At 39.1% G+C, this 17352-nt stretch overlaps 1 protein-coding gene across 3 annotated transcripts in view; it reads left to right on the top strand.

Annotated features, from left to right (window-relative positions):
• The window catches only part of septin9b (septin 9b), a 60747-nt gene that overhangs the window by 372 nt on the left and 43023 nt on the right, over positions 1 to 17352 (top strand). The window contains exon 1 of one of the 3 annotated variants that reach the window (XM_068321135.1): positions 10412 to 10562. The exons of 1 other annotated variant lie outside the window; for it this stretch is intronic. In XM_068321135.1, coding sequence (XP_068177236.1) covers positions 10541 to 10562 — 22 coding nt within the window. In that variant the 5' untranslated portion in view covers positions 10412 to 10540. Of the gene's footprint in view, positions 1 to 10411; positions 10563 to 15695; positions 15903 to 17352 lie in introns of those variants that run through there. One more of the 3 variants, XM_068321134.1, reaches the window with a different exon arrangement.

Genomic DNA, 17352 nt, shown 5'->3' with positions numbered 1-17352 from the left:
TTTTTTCCCCCGGTTTGCTTTGAGGCTGATTGTAGTGCACCCTGGGGGTCACCTCAGGGTCCCTTGGCCATTAGAGACTGATGTGCATCGTCTGTCCTTCTCTGACCGTCTGTTTGAATGCACTCGCCTCCCCAGGCTCTGCTCTCTTCGTGGACTCTAACTGTGAATATTTTGTCTGCGTTTGATATAATCATATATTTTAGACTTTTTCTTGTTTATGATGTCATTTTGTATGCTTTTGTGTATGCTGCAGTGTGCATACATGGTACAGTTCGGCGTGGGCTTATATGTATTGTATGTATTTGTGCGTTGTGCTTCTCTTGACATTTGAGAACACGGGATGGTTTCTGGGGGTGATACAAAAGTTCTTGTTAACTTTGTTCTTGTTAAGACTTCTTAAAACAGATTTATTTTTTTTTAAATTAAGGTTAAAGTCTCTAAGTAGAGCAATCTGTTTCTGCTGTTATGTTTCACACGATTCAAAATCGATTCTCTGTTCATGGCCGCAAAATGCATATTATCAAAGTACTGGCTGTATGCGTAGCAACTATCACCAACACAGCAGCAGTCTGGAGCCTTGAGGAATGTGCGCTTGACCTGTCAAGGAACAGAAATGTGGGAAAAGGCTTTACTTAGAGGTGAGGAGTTGGCATGTTTAAGGAGTCTTATCATGATATGTCACTGTGTCTCTCTGGAGATCCTCACCGCTGCACCTGCGTTGATAAAGCTCGACCGAATACGTCCTGTTTTTAGCCAGTGGTGGAGTGGTAGCTCAGTAGGTGGTCAGACTGATGTGGTGGCCAGTGATAGACATCATCAGTCTGCAAATGGTGATACTAGAAAAGTGAGTCTGCCACTGTTTATTGAACAATGAGTATGCTTCACTCTGACATCTCAGTGAATTTGGTCATTAGGCTGACTGGTACACTCTCTTTTGACAAACCATAAGTAGACAGAACGTCCTCCCCAACCTGACTCTTGGGGGGAAGCTTCAGCAGCTGCAATTTGACCTTAAGGTGTCACAGTTTGTCAGGTTAGAGCATTTCATGGCTGAGTTAATGAATCTGAACTGAAGAATCCAATTAGCAGCTGCAATATGCCCTTAATATGGAACCGTTTTAGCATCTACATGTCCGCCAACTTAAACCAAAGTGTGCTAATGCTGAAGAAAGCAGATGTTTGAAATGGTGCACATCTAATGAAGCAATTAGAAATTATTTGCTAACGTGGTCAGGACAGACAAAAGCACCTTGGTGTGGATATATTCATTCTGAATCCCAAGGTTTATGCTGCCAACAACAATCCTAATCTGTCATGTTGTATCTATTTTCCTGTAACGTATCAAACAGATATCAGTAAATGTGTAGAAAAACTGGAGCAAATGCATTTTCAAAGCTGTGTTTATAGAAATATCTGAGTTGTCATTGCATTATTTTTTAAGAAAAGCGCCTTAGATTTTTATTTTTTCTTGTCACTCATGCTTAATTTTGTGCTGGAAGTACTGTGTCTTCCCTTAGATTGCTAGAAAAATATCTTGGCTCTCATTTTGTTAAACCTGGTGAGACGTGTTTCATGTTGGGCTGAGTGAACTGGACATACCCATGTTGTTCCTCTGTGATGTGAGTAGTGGGATTCTAAATGAGTGGAGAGACCTAGCAGGCTAAATGCATCATTTCTTTTTACCCCATTCATCTTTGCCTTCCTATGCATGAGAGAACCTGGTCAGCTCTGCTCTTCTCATGGTCCAGGGTCATTTATGAAACAGACCTGTACTCAACTGGACTCCCTTGCAGTGAACATTTGTTAGTAGCTGGTTGTGTGGACTTTTCATCTGTAATAAAAGATTGGAAAAAAACTAAAAATCCAAAGTCTCAGAAGACAAGCTCAAGACAAGTTTAGAGTAATTGGTCACCAGAACAGGTCATATCTCCTATCGATGCTCCGTCACCTGTTAGATTCCTTCTGGTCCTTAGCTGTAGCTAAGGAATTTGATGCATAAGTCATGCATCATCACATTTTTATTTACTCTAGCATGAATGAGGTGTTTGGTTTCCATTTAGATGGGATTCTACAATTAAATACAGTAAAAGTATCATGTGTTTTAAGCCTTGAGCACAGTTCATTAAATATCACAGTATTCTAAATGCAATTTTTTATATATTTTCAAATTCACAAAATACTGAAGATACTGTATATTTATGTCCCTCAATGCCATGAATAACAGAATAAAGGTTATCCTCTTATTCCATCATATTCCCTCCACTATGTATGTTAAATAATGAAGACAATGTTATTGATTAATAATTTATGATTGAAATAGTGATTCAAATCACGCTGTTTCCATGCCATGTAAAAATAATTTAAAGACACTGCTATCTGTTCACTATGGTAAATAAAATATGCTGATCCCAGATAAGCATGTTCTGTGCTCTGCAAATCAGTGTAATTTCAGAGGACTGGCTAAAGTATTGTTGGGTTAAACTGGTTACAGAAAAAAAAAATGTCATGACACATTGATCTGCAGCATCCATCATATCATTCATCCTTCCACTATACTGGACCAGCAGATCACATAGGGATCCAGCAGATGAGGGGGAGTCAATGCTACTCTTTATTTCCCCTCAACAAAGGCTCTTCAGTGACAGCTGAGCTACATTCTCCTTAGTCTGAGTCACATATTGGCCCACTTTGCTACTACACTCACTACTAGTCCCTGTGATAATAAAGCTGTCTTTATTACTTTTCTATTCATTGGTAAGTGTCTATCTAATTCAGGCCGCCAACCGCTTCATATGATCCCAAACACAATAAAGCATCTGACTGAAAGCCTCCACGAGTATTAGGCCTTCAACCTTTATCATGCTTCTTTCATAAATGCCATTTGCACCGTATTAGCCCCTGAGGGCTGCCTTAGATACTGTTATACAAAAAAAAAGTTTCTCTGAATGAAAGAACTAAGCTTTTTTTTTTTCCTTTTAGATGAACTTCCCCACAGCTATTAGCTTAATCTTTTTCCTCCCACTGTGCAGAGTAACACACGAGCTTTTCTCTGTCACTCGTGGTTTTTTTCTTAAGATTGATTTCCCTCCTCAGCTGTAATTCCCATCTGATTATGTTGGACTCTGGAATATTGACCAGTGTTTCAAGAATCACCGTTGGAAATATGAAATACCCCTTTATCTGCCTCACATGCACACGCAAATGCAAGTATGACATCATCTCTCACCCTGTCAGAGTTTGACTATAAATAGAGACGGTCAGTGATGATGTTTCAGATTAACGAGCCTCTGCGAATAACATACGGCTGAAAACGTGATGAGCAGTCGGTCAGTCGTGAATGATTTTGTGGCATGTTCATTAAAGAAACACCTGATGTTACGAGCAGATGCCATTAGCATCAGCAGCTGATCACAAGGAGTACATCAGTCACCCTTATGTGTTATTGTAAATATCTGATGCATATTATTTCCTGTCAAATAGAGGTTTTATGTGTTCACGGAAGAAAAACAAACAAAATAAATAATTTTAAAAATTATTTTATTTAAGCTATTCTGGATGAAATTATACACAGTCTACAAAGTCTATAAACTTTATGTATGTAACAAACTAGTGGTGGCTGTGCTATAGCCACTTTATCATGCCACAGCCACTTTCATTTTACTAAATATCAAATTATGATCTAATGCAAAAAGGTATCCAAAATACATTACTGCTTTGCAGGTAAATAATTAAGTTTTTTTAAATTTCAAGTTTCTGTTCTAAACATGCTCAAGTTGTGCTGGTGTCTCTCCTACAGCCGAACCTGGAGCTGATTTTTTAAAATCACATTTTACACACATGTTTTTGATGCATTCCATATTTAAAATACAAAAATATTGACATTTGGTACAATTTCTCATTATGATTAATGGTAATTGTCATTTTTTGTAGCGTGCTGCTGTGTGACTCAGGTGTGGGGACACCTTGGCACTCTCTACTGATCAGCTGTCACTGCTTCAAACTCTGATTTTGATGTTGAACACAGGACAAATCATTCTCATATTTTTTAAAAATAATTTTTGTTATAGTATATTCTGGAATGTTTTATTTGTACGTGCTCGTTTTGGGCCTTTAGAAAAAAGCTGAATACTGGATTTATAAGAAAATTTTAGGTCAAAATGTTGTTAATATTTTTCAAGCCTTTAGATAATGATATGCCAAAATGAGAGAATTTAAAAACAAAAAAATAATGACAAATTGGAGATTATGCTGGATTATCATTGAAATAATACACAGCAATATTAATTACCTATAATGTAACTTCTCCATACACAAGTAGTCTAGGCTGCAGGTACAAAATTTCAATACAATACATAGTGGAACTAAATACCTCTCTGAGTGTCATTCTAAACTTGTGAATCAGAGATATTTAAATGTAAGAATACAGTAAATCAGTTTAGCATATATCATTGGCTAATATTAGCTTATCATGAAAATATATCAGACCTTTCAAACCTCGTGCGTTTATCCAAATTCATTCTCTGGTTTCAATATGACCATGTTGAAATTTTTCATTCAAAAATCAGAATTGGGATTATTCTAAAAATATAGCCCAAGATGGGGTTTTTTCTCAGTTATCTATTTGGACTATCAGCAAGTCAGATGCATGGAATTACATCATTCCTTGGTATCAAAGTGCACACTTAAAGGTTTTCATTCAGTCCTCTTGCATTTACTTGGAACGTGCTGCATTGTCAGACTCCACATGACCAGAGACCACTGTAGAGCTCATGTGCCGTGATCTGCATGCATGTGTCTGTGCACATGTAACCAGTATGTGTGTGGAGAATGCATGGAGTGTGTCTGAGTTGTGGATTTAGACATCAGGAGCACGGCATGCTGATTATAGAGGTCTAAAGCCACAGGGAACCACAGAAACTTTCCTTGTTCTGCTTTCTTTTCTCTCAAGCTTTATCCTTCCATCAGTTCAGCTTAATTTGCAGAGATGGAAGTAAAAAAACAGCAGGCCTCAGGCTGATGTGGTCAGAACGAATCTCATGATAATCAGCCAAATCACATAACGTTTTTGTTTTCATCCCTTCTTTGTCTAAACATGCAGTCGGTTAATTAATACACAGTCAAGCAGGGTGAAGTCTAATAACGCTCCAGAACAATTTGATAGATTACACACTGTACCAAACACTAATGACTGTGGACACATTATAATTGTTCTTGTCTAAGTAATTTCATATGGAATTCCTGGGAGAGACCAACACACAGGCTGGTTTTATTTTTGCTTCCACCACAGAAGTAATATAGTTCTTACAAAAATGCTGCAGAATGGATGAGAGGTGCTGAGATTTCCACAGCGGTTTCTACTGTATCTGTAGCGTTCACATAATCTCACCAACTTTAGCAATTACTAGAGGAGACCTCTTCTCTCCCTCGAGGGATGTGGAACTTCGAGGACATCCCGTTTTATGTAGCCTGCTGCCAGCTGCTTTTTTTTTTCAGATCTAATGGTGTTCTTATGGTGAAGATGAAGTAGCCAGCAGTGCTCCCACAGCCATTCTAGGATAAACATTCCAGCCTCTGACGGTCCAACGGATCTGACATCAGGATTGTAAGAGAACTGGAAGAAAGAAGCCCACTTATATAAATGTACCTAATAAATAGAGGGACGGTCTCAGAACTTGTTTGACTGGACCCCACTCTATGAGTGTGTGAATGTGTGTCCAGTGTGGGTTACATATTCGTTCATTTATTTTTTTCTTACCCGTACTGGGTTTGGTTGAATGGTTCTCAGCACCGACTGAAAGTCATGCCAGTTGCTGACTTCTGTTACTTGTAACTACCAGTTTTGTTCTGTTTTTTTGAGCTATGAAATGTCTTCAGAAGTTGCAATAGAAAGAAATTATTGGCGTTTATGTTTCTGTGTTGATTCTTTCAGTTTTCTGTTGATCTTTTATAAAACTTTAGAACGTTTAGCTCCTGCCACAAGTCTAAAATGATGGCAACATACAGTAGCATAGCTGGTCCATCATCCTGACCGCCGTAAATAGTCAAGAAAGTCAAAAAAGCAATAAAAAAAAAGACTATATATATTTTTAATAAATATTTTGATTCAAAACCAAATATATTCAAAATTAATGATGTTTATTAGCTGTGTTTCTACTTATCAAATTCTAACACGCTCATGTGATGAGCTAATATGAAAAACGTGTTTGTGAGAACATTCTGTCAAACCTTTCATTAGTTGATTGCAAGTGCGTGCAAACACTATAGTAGTGAATGGGGGGAAAAAAACACATTTCTCTTACGCTTGCTCAGATTCCCAAATTGCTCTGTAATGATATGCGATATACAGGAACTCATGCGTTTATCATGACAGGTACAGTAAATTGTGTTTAGGAGAAATTTCCTGTCAGAATGTGATCTCATAGTTGCTTAGAAAACACTTTCCCATTTCCTTAATCGTGCAAACGGTAATGTAGAAAATGTAAAGAGGAAACAACATCGGAACAAACATAGGAACACTTTGAGCACAAGTTTTCTCCATATTTATTGTGAGAACGAGGGGTATGCTTTAAATTTGGTATGTGAAAATGAGTGATGTGACCAGTTGTGTCGTCCCTGCACACGCCCCAGGTTGGATGTGTAAACCGGAGCCGCAGTAGCATCAAGGACACAAATTGGGATGACAGCTCCTCTCCCTCTCTGCGCTTGTATGTAGGCCTGATTGAGGCGAGGCAGGAGGAAGATGAGTTCGGCGGTCGTGCTCCAATGAGGTGTTCTCCACCACTTTCAATTTGCAGAAGGGATTCTTGAAAAAGCAGCTTTTTCAGGCTCAACATGAAAAAAAAAGTTGCTTGTAAGTTTGTCACATACAAAAATGTTTGCATTGCAGTAGAAATTTAGATTGCAAATTACATTTTCTTTTTGTGTTTTGATAGACATTTTGCAGGTTGACGCTGTAGCTTAAGGTTGGCTATGCTCAAGCTACAACGTATACAAAAAATAATGTGAAGATTAAGGTAGTTTGTCGCCTTGGGAGACTTTTTTTTCACCTACATGACACAGTTAATGTTAAACACCAACAAAACAAGAAGCAAAGAAATGGAAATTTTACATTTAAAATAGATGCCATCCACTGAATTAGAATTCACCCCTTATCTTGATGAACCAGCTGTAAATATTCATAAAAATAACAGATCCAGAATATTAAATATTCAAGAATCCCTCCTTAATTTTCTGTTTTCTCATCTGTTAAATTTTTAGAATTTGTTTAGAAATTGCATTTGAAACCTGGATGTGAGCGGCCGTACACATCACTGTGATTCTGAAGATGCAGCTGAAGGAACTCAGCTTTTATTCATTTTAACATTGACATTGGTGCTTTCAAAGCTAAATTACACAGGTGAATTTAAACAATCTTCTACGGAGAATGCAAGAATTAATCTGGGGTTAGAATCAATAGAGCATTTAGCATGCATGAACATTCCAGTTTATGTTGTGATTCTGTCCCTCCCTTCTTATCTCCCTCTTCCCTTTCGCTCCTTTCTTCTCCCAGTCCATTCACCTCTTTCAACTGCTTCTCCTCCTTGCTCCTCCGTCTCCTCCTCTCCTTTTATCTGTATCTTCTCCCCACTGTTCTCTCTCCTCCATTGTGCATCACTGCCCTGCAGGCATCCCTTTAGTGTTGGCTGGCATGCTGGTGAGTTTTTTTGCTCCACTGTTATGTAACTAAATTTAGCATATCTGAGTCACACATTCAGCCATAGGTCGAACTCTGAAGTGACGGCTTACATTAATGTGCACCCAAAGGCTTTATAACGTCCACCCATACTCAATGTGTGATGCACACTTGGTTTTGGTTTTGTTTTATATTCGGTGTGCGTGTTTGTCTTGCGTGACGGGAATGAGGACACGTGCCCGTCTGCGCCTCATCTGCCTCATCGGACACAAATATAGGCTGCATGTTTGTAGCATCATAGAAATAGGGCGTGTGTGTGTGCGTGTGTGTGTGTGTGTGTGTGTGTGTGTGTGTGTGTGTGTGTGTGTGTGTGTGTGTGTGTGTGTGTGTGCTTAAATTGTGCATTTACAGGGTGCAGGGTCAAGCAACAAGAATCTACTGCAATAATCTGTGGAACATTTATGTTTGGATCTAAGATGATATTTGACGTTTTATGTATTTGTAGGTGTTTAAGTATACTGTATACTGTGTATTTGTGTGCGTGCGTGCGTGTGTGTGTTTGGTGGGATAGATCTTGCACTTCTCAACAATTTATGTTAGCAGTCATTCAAAAGAATAGGAGGCTATGCTGCAACATTGTAGCTAAAATCTTAAACTAAAATTACACTAGGTTATTATATAATTTTAAAACATGGCTACACAAACAATCTTGACTATTTGATCTCCCTTTAAATGAAAGATGTCTTGAAAGCTGAAAGGTCAGTGTCAATTTGACTTTTGAATTTTTGGATCCAGTAATCAATTGAGGACACATGGATGATTGTTTTTCTCTCTGATGAAGGGTTTGAATTGTTTGAAAAATGAATAACTACGTGATTAAAAGAAATAATAAAATTCCATAAGCTTCAGTCAATGTTTAAACATTCTGCCATATGAAATAAACATGGACCATGTGTTTGTGTTGTGCATATGAGAATGAGTCAATAAATGTATAAGCACAGTGTATAGACTTTTATGTCTTTCATATGGTTTTTCTGGCCCTGACCCTGTGATTTAGTATGCTATTTCGGTCCAGAAAATGATCATAAGACAGAAAAAGGCATGTTACTTTTGTCACAGCAAGCTGCTTTTCACATGGGCTCAGCACAACAGGATTTATTGAGAGCGATCTTTTATTTGTGGTGAAATTTATGACCTTGATAGTGTTGAAATTCTGGTTTCTATGCCCACATGGTTTTGCTTGAAGTGCATTCTTGCACATATATTAAAGGAAATATCTGAATTATTTTGTGGTGAAGTGTGAAGTTCATTGAAATGCAATTATCTGATGTTGACTGCCCCCAACACAGTGCATGAATTATCCATTCATTTGCCCATCTGGCCACCCTGACACCCATCCATCCAGGCAGCCGGGCTGGCTAGCTTGTCTTATCTACTTGAATACGCAACAAAATGGTGGTTTGCATTTTCATCTTTAATGTGAAATTTTATATCAATTTATTTATCTTATGCACTAAAAAAAAAAAAAAAAAACCCACAAAAAAACAAACAAAAACAAATCGTAAATTAAAAAACACTCAGTGTGGAAACCTCCTCCAGTGTAATACAGTGGTCCCATGATCGTGTGTGTGTGTGTGTGTGTGTCCTACATAATTTAGGATGCTTCAACATCTATCTTTTGTGCTGATGTTAAATACATGGATAAGGTCTGAAATCCGTTCCCTCCTTTGTCTTACAGAAGTGTGCTGCCTGTATCAGGGTGGGTGAGAGAAGATGGGTGTCACTTCACAAATGGAGAAACACCAAGTGTCTTCTTTGTTTTATGCAAGTCTTACATACATAGATTAATGAGAATCTTCCTGCGAAGGAAAAGGAAGTGGATGTGATCTGTTGGGCTGTGCTGTCTTTTCTCCCTGACAGCATAAACAAAGACGGGCGTGTATTCATGTGGGTCACTAAGTGGCTCCTAACCTTCATGAGTTGAAACCTGGAGGCTAGAGGCCGGAGTTTAAGAGTGTGTGTGTGTGTGTGTGTTTTTGTGCGTTACTTCAGCGACATGAGAGATTTTCTTTAAATGAATAATTTCCAAAGCAGGCAGACTGTGAAGAAACATGATGAGCGAGGCAATAATTTCCCACACATAGCTAAGGATGAGAGGCACTCAAATGATATGGGGGAGGTCAAAAAAAGTGTTGGCTGATCCTGTAAAGCAGAGTATTAGCTGGTTGAAAATAATCTTGATTGAGAAGCACTTCACGTGGTTGGGGCTTAGCCTGAAGTCTCTTTTATTATGGAGTCTCCACTTCGTTATATTCTTGTTAGAGTGCTGCTCATGACACGCGAGGATTGCTTGTAATGTTTTTTTTTTTCTTTTTCTGTTATTAAAGCTATAAAACTCTCTTCCAGTGCAGTTTAATACAGTTTCATTTTGTATTGGTCTTGTTCCTGTATTGAGGGAATAAGAGAATGCACTAGAGAAGAAGAAATAAAAAGGAAATGTATGTATCTGGGCTAAAAGCCTGCTTCCTTTATGTAAAGAAGAGAGTGAGAGCTGTGACAGAGAAAGCAACAGAGAAAGAGAACGACCTCCATCTGAACAGCACATGGCTGTGGATGTCTGCTCCACTCACTTATTATCCTGACAGACTGAAGACATTAAAAGTTGGAAGCAGTAAGAGCAAGGAAGATATAGGGGAGGAAAAGGAGGGAGGAGAGAGAGAGAGAGAGAGAGGGAGGATTGAATGAGAGGAACGGGATGACTAAGTCAAGAGAAAGGGGAAGTCCTCATGAAGAAAAAAGGAAGGAGAAGGAGGGAGAGGAGGAAAATAGCAGAGGTTACATGTGGCTATTAGAAGTAGCTGCTGAGATATGGAGCGAGACAGAATCGCTGGTAAGTTGTGACTTTTCCAAACTTATTTTGAAACATCAGTATTTAGTTGATTTTCGTCAGGAGGAAGCTTTCTCGCTCTTTTCTTTGTTCGACTTAATGGAAACAACTTCGCATCAGTGGTGAGACACAACTAGAAGAATCCTGCTTGTGTTGCTGGAGCTGGACCTCTATCTGTCAACTCCACCTCTGATTCATTTGTCTTATATGGTCTCTGAACAGCAAAACCGACTTTTTAGGCACATCTAATCTTATTGTCATTAACTGGTCAGACATACTATGCTCACTTTGAAGCATGCACATGCACTATTTCTGAATAGCTACCATATGCAAAGCTGCAGAGAGTAAATCTTATTTAATCGGCTGTCAAAGAAGACTTCCCACATTCAGGAAACATAATCTCCCAGAGCAAAGTGGCAGCTGTGCTGTGATTGGCATCCTTGGGATGGATACTAACTTACAGCTGACCCACATATAGATCTAGGACCCGACAGTAGAAGCACAAAGTTAAATCTACGTGCCATCATCACATGATTAGAGTTTAAACTGAGGAGGCCATTTGTGAGATTAATTCTGACTGACACAGATGGTTTATTTTAAGTTGCTCGGGAAGGGAAACACAACTCCAGTGTCAGCTAATATTTAGTTTTCAGCTGAAGGCAAACTCGATTGAAGAATCTTACGTGTAGAAAAGACGATATTTTGCATTTACGGTTTACCCAATGTCCTGCTCAGTAACTCCTGGTGTGATAATGTCTCAACAGAGTCTTTTTATTTCCCTTATTTGGTTCCTCTTTTTTCATTTTTAGTATGTGGTTTATATAGTGCTGATCCAGACGAACTGGAAATTCTGTTTTGTGTTCCGTCTGTACCGAGAAGGTAAAGATAATCATCATGCAGTGATTAAAGCTGAATTACACTCTACATATTAGCTTTAATTTAATCATTAATAAGGTGGCTGAGCTAAGTGAACCATTATGATGCATTTAGATGCAACATGCACCTATTTTCTATTCCCACTTGGTGGCAGTATTGTAATGTCTTTCCCCCCCACAGTTTTACTTGTGTTGTGAAATGATCAGTGTGGATGATGAGTGATTGATTTTTATTTTATTTTTTAAGTAGAAGAATTTAGTGAAGACTAACACTAGTGGAAATAAACCAGGTAGTGGAGATCTGTGGTAGTTGAGCACTTGTTTTTCACAAATCACACCCAAACACTTGAGCCAAGCTGCCTCCTAGTTTTGTAACCTGTACTATATGCCCCCCCCCCACCACTAATCCCTTAAGGTTTTGTTTGGATGATGACAGAACTTGAGACTTTGGAACATAGATTACATTTTCAGCATCCTTGTCTCAACTTGACGTGATCAAGTTCCCAATCAAGTTCCCAATTTTCTACATGGTTGAAATAACTTGGAGCACTATGTTGTTTGGGACTGTACCGCATGGACGACATATATACTTGCTGCGATGGCTACCTGGTGACACATGGCTGTTGAAGTACATCAGATGGAAAGAAAAATGAAGGATTCAGTGTGGAAAATGAGAGAAAAAGCATATTGGTCATGCTTAATGTTCTGCCAGTTAAACAGGAAGTGTGAGGGTCCTGTTGAATGAATAGTTTAATTGTCGTTAGACAATGAGAGGGAGGTGATGTTGGCTGGGATGATAACTTTAGGATCTACTGTATATGGCCTTGAGAGGGGGATTAAAACCAAGATGCTTCCATCACGGACCCATACTGGGTTATTTTCTGTGTTTTTATATATAATATTGTGGATTGTTGTGTATCAACCTTTCTATTAAATGTCTTTATTCTGTACAAAAGGCACCACACGATTTTAACTATTTAAATTTCTTGCTGTTTGTGTCCTGTTTCTTTTACTCATGTTACAGTTCAGTATCCACTCAGATGCCTGTACGTCTTCACATTGAAATACACATGTAGAAAATCCTCCAACACTTCCAGCGTTGGAGGAACTCACCACGTTTCATAAAGTGAGTGTTCAGGATATCCTCTATGAGTGAACGCCCCGTAGGTCTTGTCCCACCCCACCCCACCCCCCACCCCCCCACTCCGTTGCTCCCAGCGTCACCTCATATTGTTGCTCAGATTATTATTTAGTAATGATAAGTGAGGGAGCCATGAAAATAACCAGCACAGGATGTTCAGGAAACTGACTGGAAAGCCCTACCCTCAGTCTCCTAAGGGAGGGTTTTTGACAGGTGACATTATTCAATATAATGGAAACATAGGCCGAGGCAAGGGTAAAATAACAGCGGGAGATGAAATCCACTGTAAACAATTAAGCCTTGTTTACAGGTGGCTGCGCCTGTTATCATCAAGGTGAAAAGAATCTATCAGCCAGGGTCCAAATCCTTCTTTTATGCAATTTTGAAACTTTTTTTTTTTTCTTACTCAGTAGGGATTAATGATCTTTTCTCAAATGAAAACGCCTTTCCTATTTTTAATTATTTACCCCCAATGTTGGAAAACCTCACCTTGGAACGCCTAATGCATGAAATAATTTTTTTTTAAAAATTAATAAAGAGCGAATTTAAGGAATATTCCTATAAAGATGGCACATGCAGCACCGTCAATGCTCTGATTGGCTGCGTAGTATCAGTGAACCTTATCGTGTCATTGGCTGGAAACACTGTCACTCACTCAGCTACAATGCAAAATGGTACAGAAACAATATTATTGGTCTAATTAATTAGGTCTAACATTAGAAATCACTTAATATGTTTGTATCGAATTCTATTCTGTGCGCTACATAAACTTTCTTGTGTGCTGAGAATGTGCAAGCAGTGCACAACTGTGCATGTGCACGGCTTAGAGGGAACACTGCTTACTGGTGACATTTTATACTTTTTTTTTTTTTTTTTTGCATTGTTCCAAAGACCATAAATAAGTGCCTACATGTTAGGATTTGTCCGGAGTGTCCTCTGCCTCACACCCCCAGTCGGCTGGGATGGGCTCCACTACCCTGCGACCTGCAACAGCGGACAAGGTTCCAGAATTACACCAAGAATTGTTCATAATGCCAAGTATAAAAAAAAAAAGTGCAGCTCTCAGCACCATAGGAAAATGAATATAATGATTTTTAGTAGATTTAACTCACAACGTGCAGAAGTCTCTCTGTCTGCAGCTGGATACAGAGAACCACAAATGTACCCAAGTTCACACTCACATAATGTAACACACACATACACACACGCACACACACACACACACACACACACACACACACATGCACATATACAGTACACACGTCTCCAGATGTTGTTATGGAGGTTTCCTTCATTCCGTCACTCAGGTTTGCCTTGCAGCTGGTCCAGAGTCTGTATCCATCTTTAGATAAGTACACACTGGCAGTGGGATGTGCGTATTTCACACACCATGTGTTTTGGTTTAATTGAGCACTGTAGAGACTTGTGGCATATGGTTTACAGCAACCAACTTGGGACTGCATGGGCACTGAGGGGCTCCTCACTTTGGCGTGCTTAACACACACCCACACACACATAAATAAAAACTGTATAAATGTTTAACATGTATATACAACAAGTGAAAGTATACTCATTCCAATGGTCACACTACTGAGGTGCTCTGTGTACAAAACCCTTCATGTTGGCCAAAACCAGTAAAATAAAAAAATAAAAAAACACACCATAAAGGAAACGTGTCTGTATTTATATGCACACTAACATGATGCACTCAAAGCTTGATCGCATAACAGAAGACAACATGCAACTGGGGGAAACAGATCCTCTACCCACTTAAGTCCTGTGATTTATGGATTTAGGAGGCAGTAAATCCTGAGACTACACACTGTGTGAACACACCGCGTGTGTGTGTGTGTGTGTGTCATACTCTGTTCCTTGTCCTAAGACACCTTTTCAGGAGTTGCACAAAATAACCAGACTGCATCATAAACACACAGTGTATTGTTGTGTTGCCATCAGCCCCTCAGGTGTTAGGGTTAAAGGCTACTGGGTGGGCTTGGCATCCTACTGGTACCCCTTAAATAAAGAATAAAGCGGTGTGTGTGAATGTGCAATGCGCTGACTGCGACTGAACCATTGATTTATTGTTTCTGATGACAGTATCAACTCTGGAAGTGGCCAACTTCCTGTTCTTTATTATAGTTAGACAAGGCTTTTCATTTACTTTTTTTGACCTGCAGTGGAAGTGAGGAAAAGTAAAAGTGACCCAGAACCAGACTTTAACCAGGAGGTTGATAAAAATCATCTCACTCATCACATCTTAATAATATAGTCACCATGTGCAAGTTACTATGGAAGATTAATGCATCATATCCCACAGAGACACAATGGAAATCAAACTGGCATTCATCTCTTTTCAACTTGATTTCTCTGTATCTTAAGAACAATTTGGCCACAGCAGCTTCAAACACAAAGTTACAACCATACTCACCACATGAAAGGGTGAAATGCCGTCGGTGCCCCCCTCCAGCAGTGTTAGATTTCCTGGTCAGAAGTGTCCACCAAGCTCAAATTCTTACTTTCTTGTGTCACACAGGGCAGGTTGGTGCTTGAGTCCTCCTGTATTTCTTGAGGGCTGTCGTTGTCGTGACCTAATGTCGCCCTTCCTCCTAGGGAAGAATCGCTGTCACAGGAAACTTGCCATCGCAGATGTGACGGTACTTTAATTATCATGCCTGACAATTTGTTCAAAAGTGAAGCCCCTAAACTCTCACTTGCCGCGTCACTCTGCAGCTTGGAGAATGTGAAGCTTCTCTTCCCTGAGGGGTGATATTAAGAGACACCGTTTTAGTAGAGGATCATGTCTGGTTGTTAAATGAAGGGACTGTGTGGCATGAATTAAAATATTAGAAATGTATGAACTCTCTGATTGAAAGGGTCTCGGAGTGACAAGATTTTCTGTCTGTTTGAGTGCTCGCATGTACATGTGTGAGTGTGTGGGGGGAAGGGGAGACATGCATGCGTATGCACACACTCACACGTGCACACACACACACACACACACACACACACACACACACACACATGCACACAGGACATGAGGAAGAAAGCGGGAGTGTGTTTCCAGAAGGGGAGGAGAAGGGAGGAGGTTTGTCTTGTCGCTCTCTCAGACGTGCAGCGATATAGAGAAGTTAGTGTGAAGACAGAAGTTGCTCCTTGAAGAGTTGAAGACGCTTTATTCATATTTTTGACGTTATTGAGAATAAGGAGGGAGCTTGTTGATAGTTACTAAAAAAAAAACCTGAAGTTGCCTGCAAAAAAAATTTTTTTTAAAAATGTCTGATTCTGGAATCAATCCACACTTGGAGGGAATTATTTCTGATTTTGAAGGTTAGTTCTTTCCTTTCACTTATAATGTTTGTGTTGATGTTTTTCTGATAAGCATCTACATCTGTCAGAATACTGTTCCAGTTGAAAAGTTTTGATACTCACTGATATTTTTGGACTTTGTGAGGCTTTATTTACAGTATTGTTTATGAACGCTTGTGTTACACTTGTGTGTGTGTGTGTGTGTGTCTGCTTTTAAAAACAGGGTGGTGGGCTTGTGCGAGCCAAGTTCCCGTCGGCTAAAGTCTGTTATTGATTAGACACAAGTTATGTCAGTAATAGAAATGAAAACAGTGCTGACACCACACTACTGAAGCACCGGAACGTTTTTAGCTGAAGGCAATGAGAAGAAGACAGGAAACCTCAGCATCAAGAGCTTACATCTGTCTCACCCCTCATATCACATTTGTAGCTATGTCTCTCCATTGTTTACTAAGCTAGTGTGGAGCTGGCATTGATTCCCTTTGTCCTCCATTTCCCCCCCATCATTATGTGTTTTTTCACACTTCTTTCCTGTTCCTCCTCTACACAGAACGAGCCCCTCCAGGTGCCCTTTGGCCTGATGCTGAGATACTGAGAACAGTAGTCTGAAAAAGATTAATATTTCACCTCAGCCCTAAACTTATGCATGTAGTTATCACTAGACTACGTATTCATAAATCAGTCACTTATGAATGGTATAGGACTTACCATGTGATGTCATCATAATGATGTCACTGTGCTCTGATCTTCCTTCTTCCACGTTAGGATATATCACCTGCTTCCATGACTTTGAAAATGTAAAGAACAAAATAATTTAATAATGGTTCATCTTGATCTGTTTAATTACTTTTATTATAACTAGTGCCCTTTTTAAGTAAAAGAAATCAATATGAAGGATGGAGATTTTGCGTTATTGCTGCTAAGTATTGCCAGCAGTCGTGTCTCTAAATATTTTTATCCCCAATTTACAATGAAGAAAGGGAAAAAGTGATCCTGAGTCCGCATTTAATATTCAGAACCACGTCAAACTTCCCTGTACAGAATTTCATCTATGTCCATTAACAACCTTTTCAAGAGATCAGTTGAACAAAGAGAACAGAAAAAGTGGACAATATGTCATAAAAATAAATTTGACAAAGTTGAAGTAGATGAGAGGAATATGCGAGTATTTTAGAGTTTTTAAATGCAAAACCCTTTGATTGAACTCATTCTTGCTTTTTTTGGTCAGTGATTTTTTTTTTTTTTTGCGTGATTGAGATACTCAAAGATAATCTCTAGCATCAGAAGCCATTGATATGTTTCCTTGTGTGAAGATGTCAGTCACGTTCATTAATTTTATGATTTTGTTGGTTTTTGTTTTAGATACATTGAAATTAAGTAAATTTAAATGCTATTCTGATTTTATTCTGCTACAGTAGAGGCAATGGTCCGTACAGATGAGTACACATGAGATTTTCCAGTAGTGGAGGGG

Source organism: Antennarius striatus, chromosome 8 (assembly GCF_040054535.1).
Source record: "Antennarius striatus isolate MH-2024 chromosome 8, ASM4005453v1, whole genome shotgun sequence".
Taxonomy (NCBI): domain Eukaryota; kingdom Metazoa; phylum Chordata; class Actinopteri; order Lophiiformes; family Antennariidae; genus Antennarius; species Antennarius striatus.
This window is presented reverse-complemented; position numbering and strand designations above follow the sequence as displayed.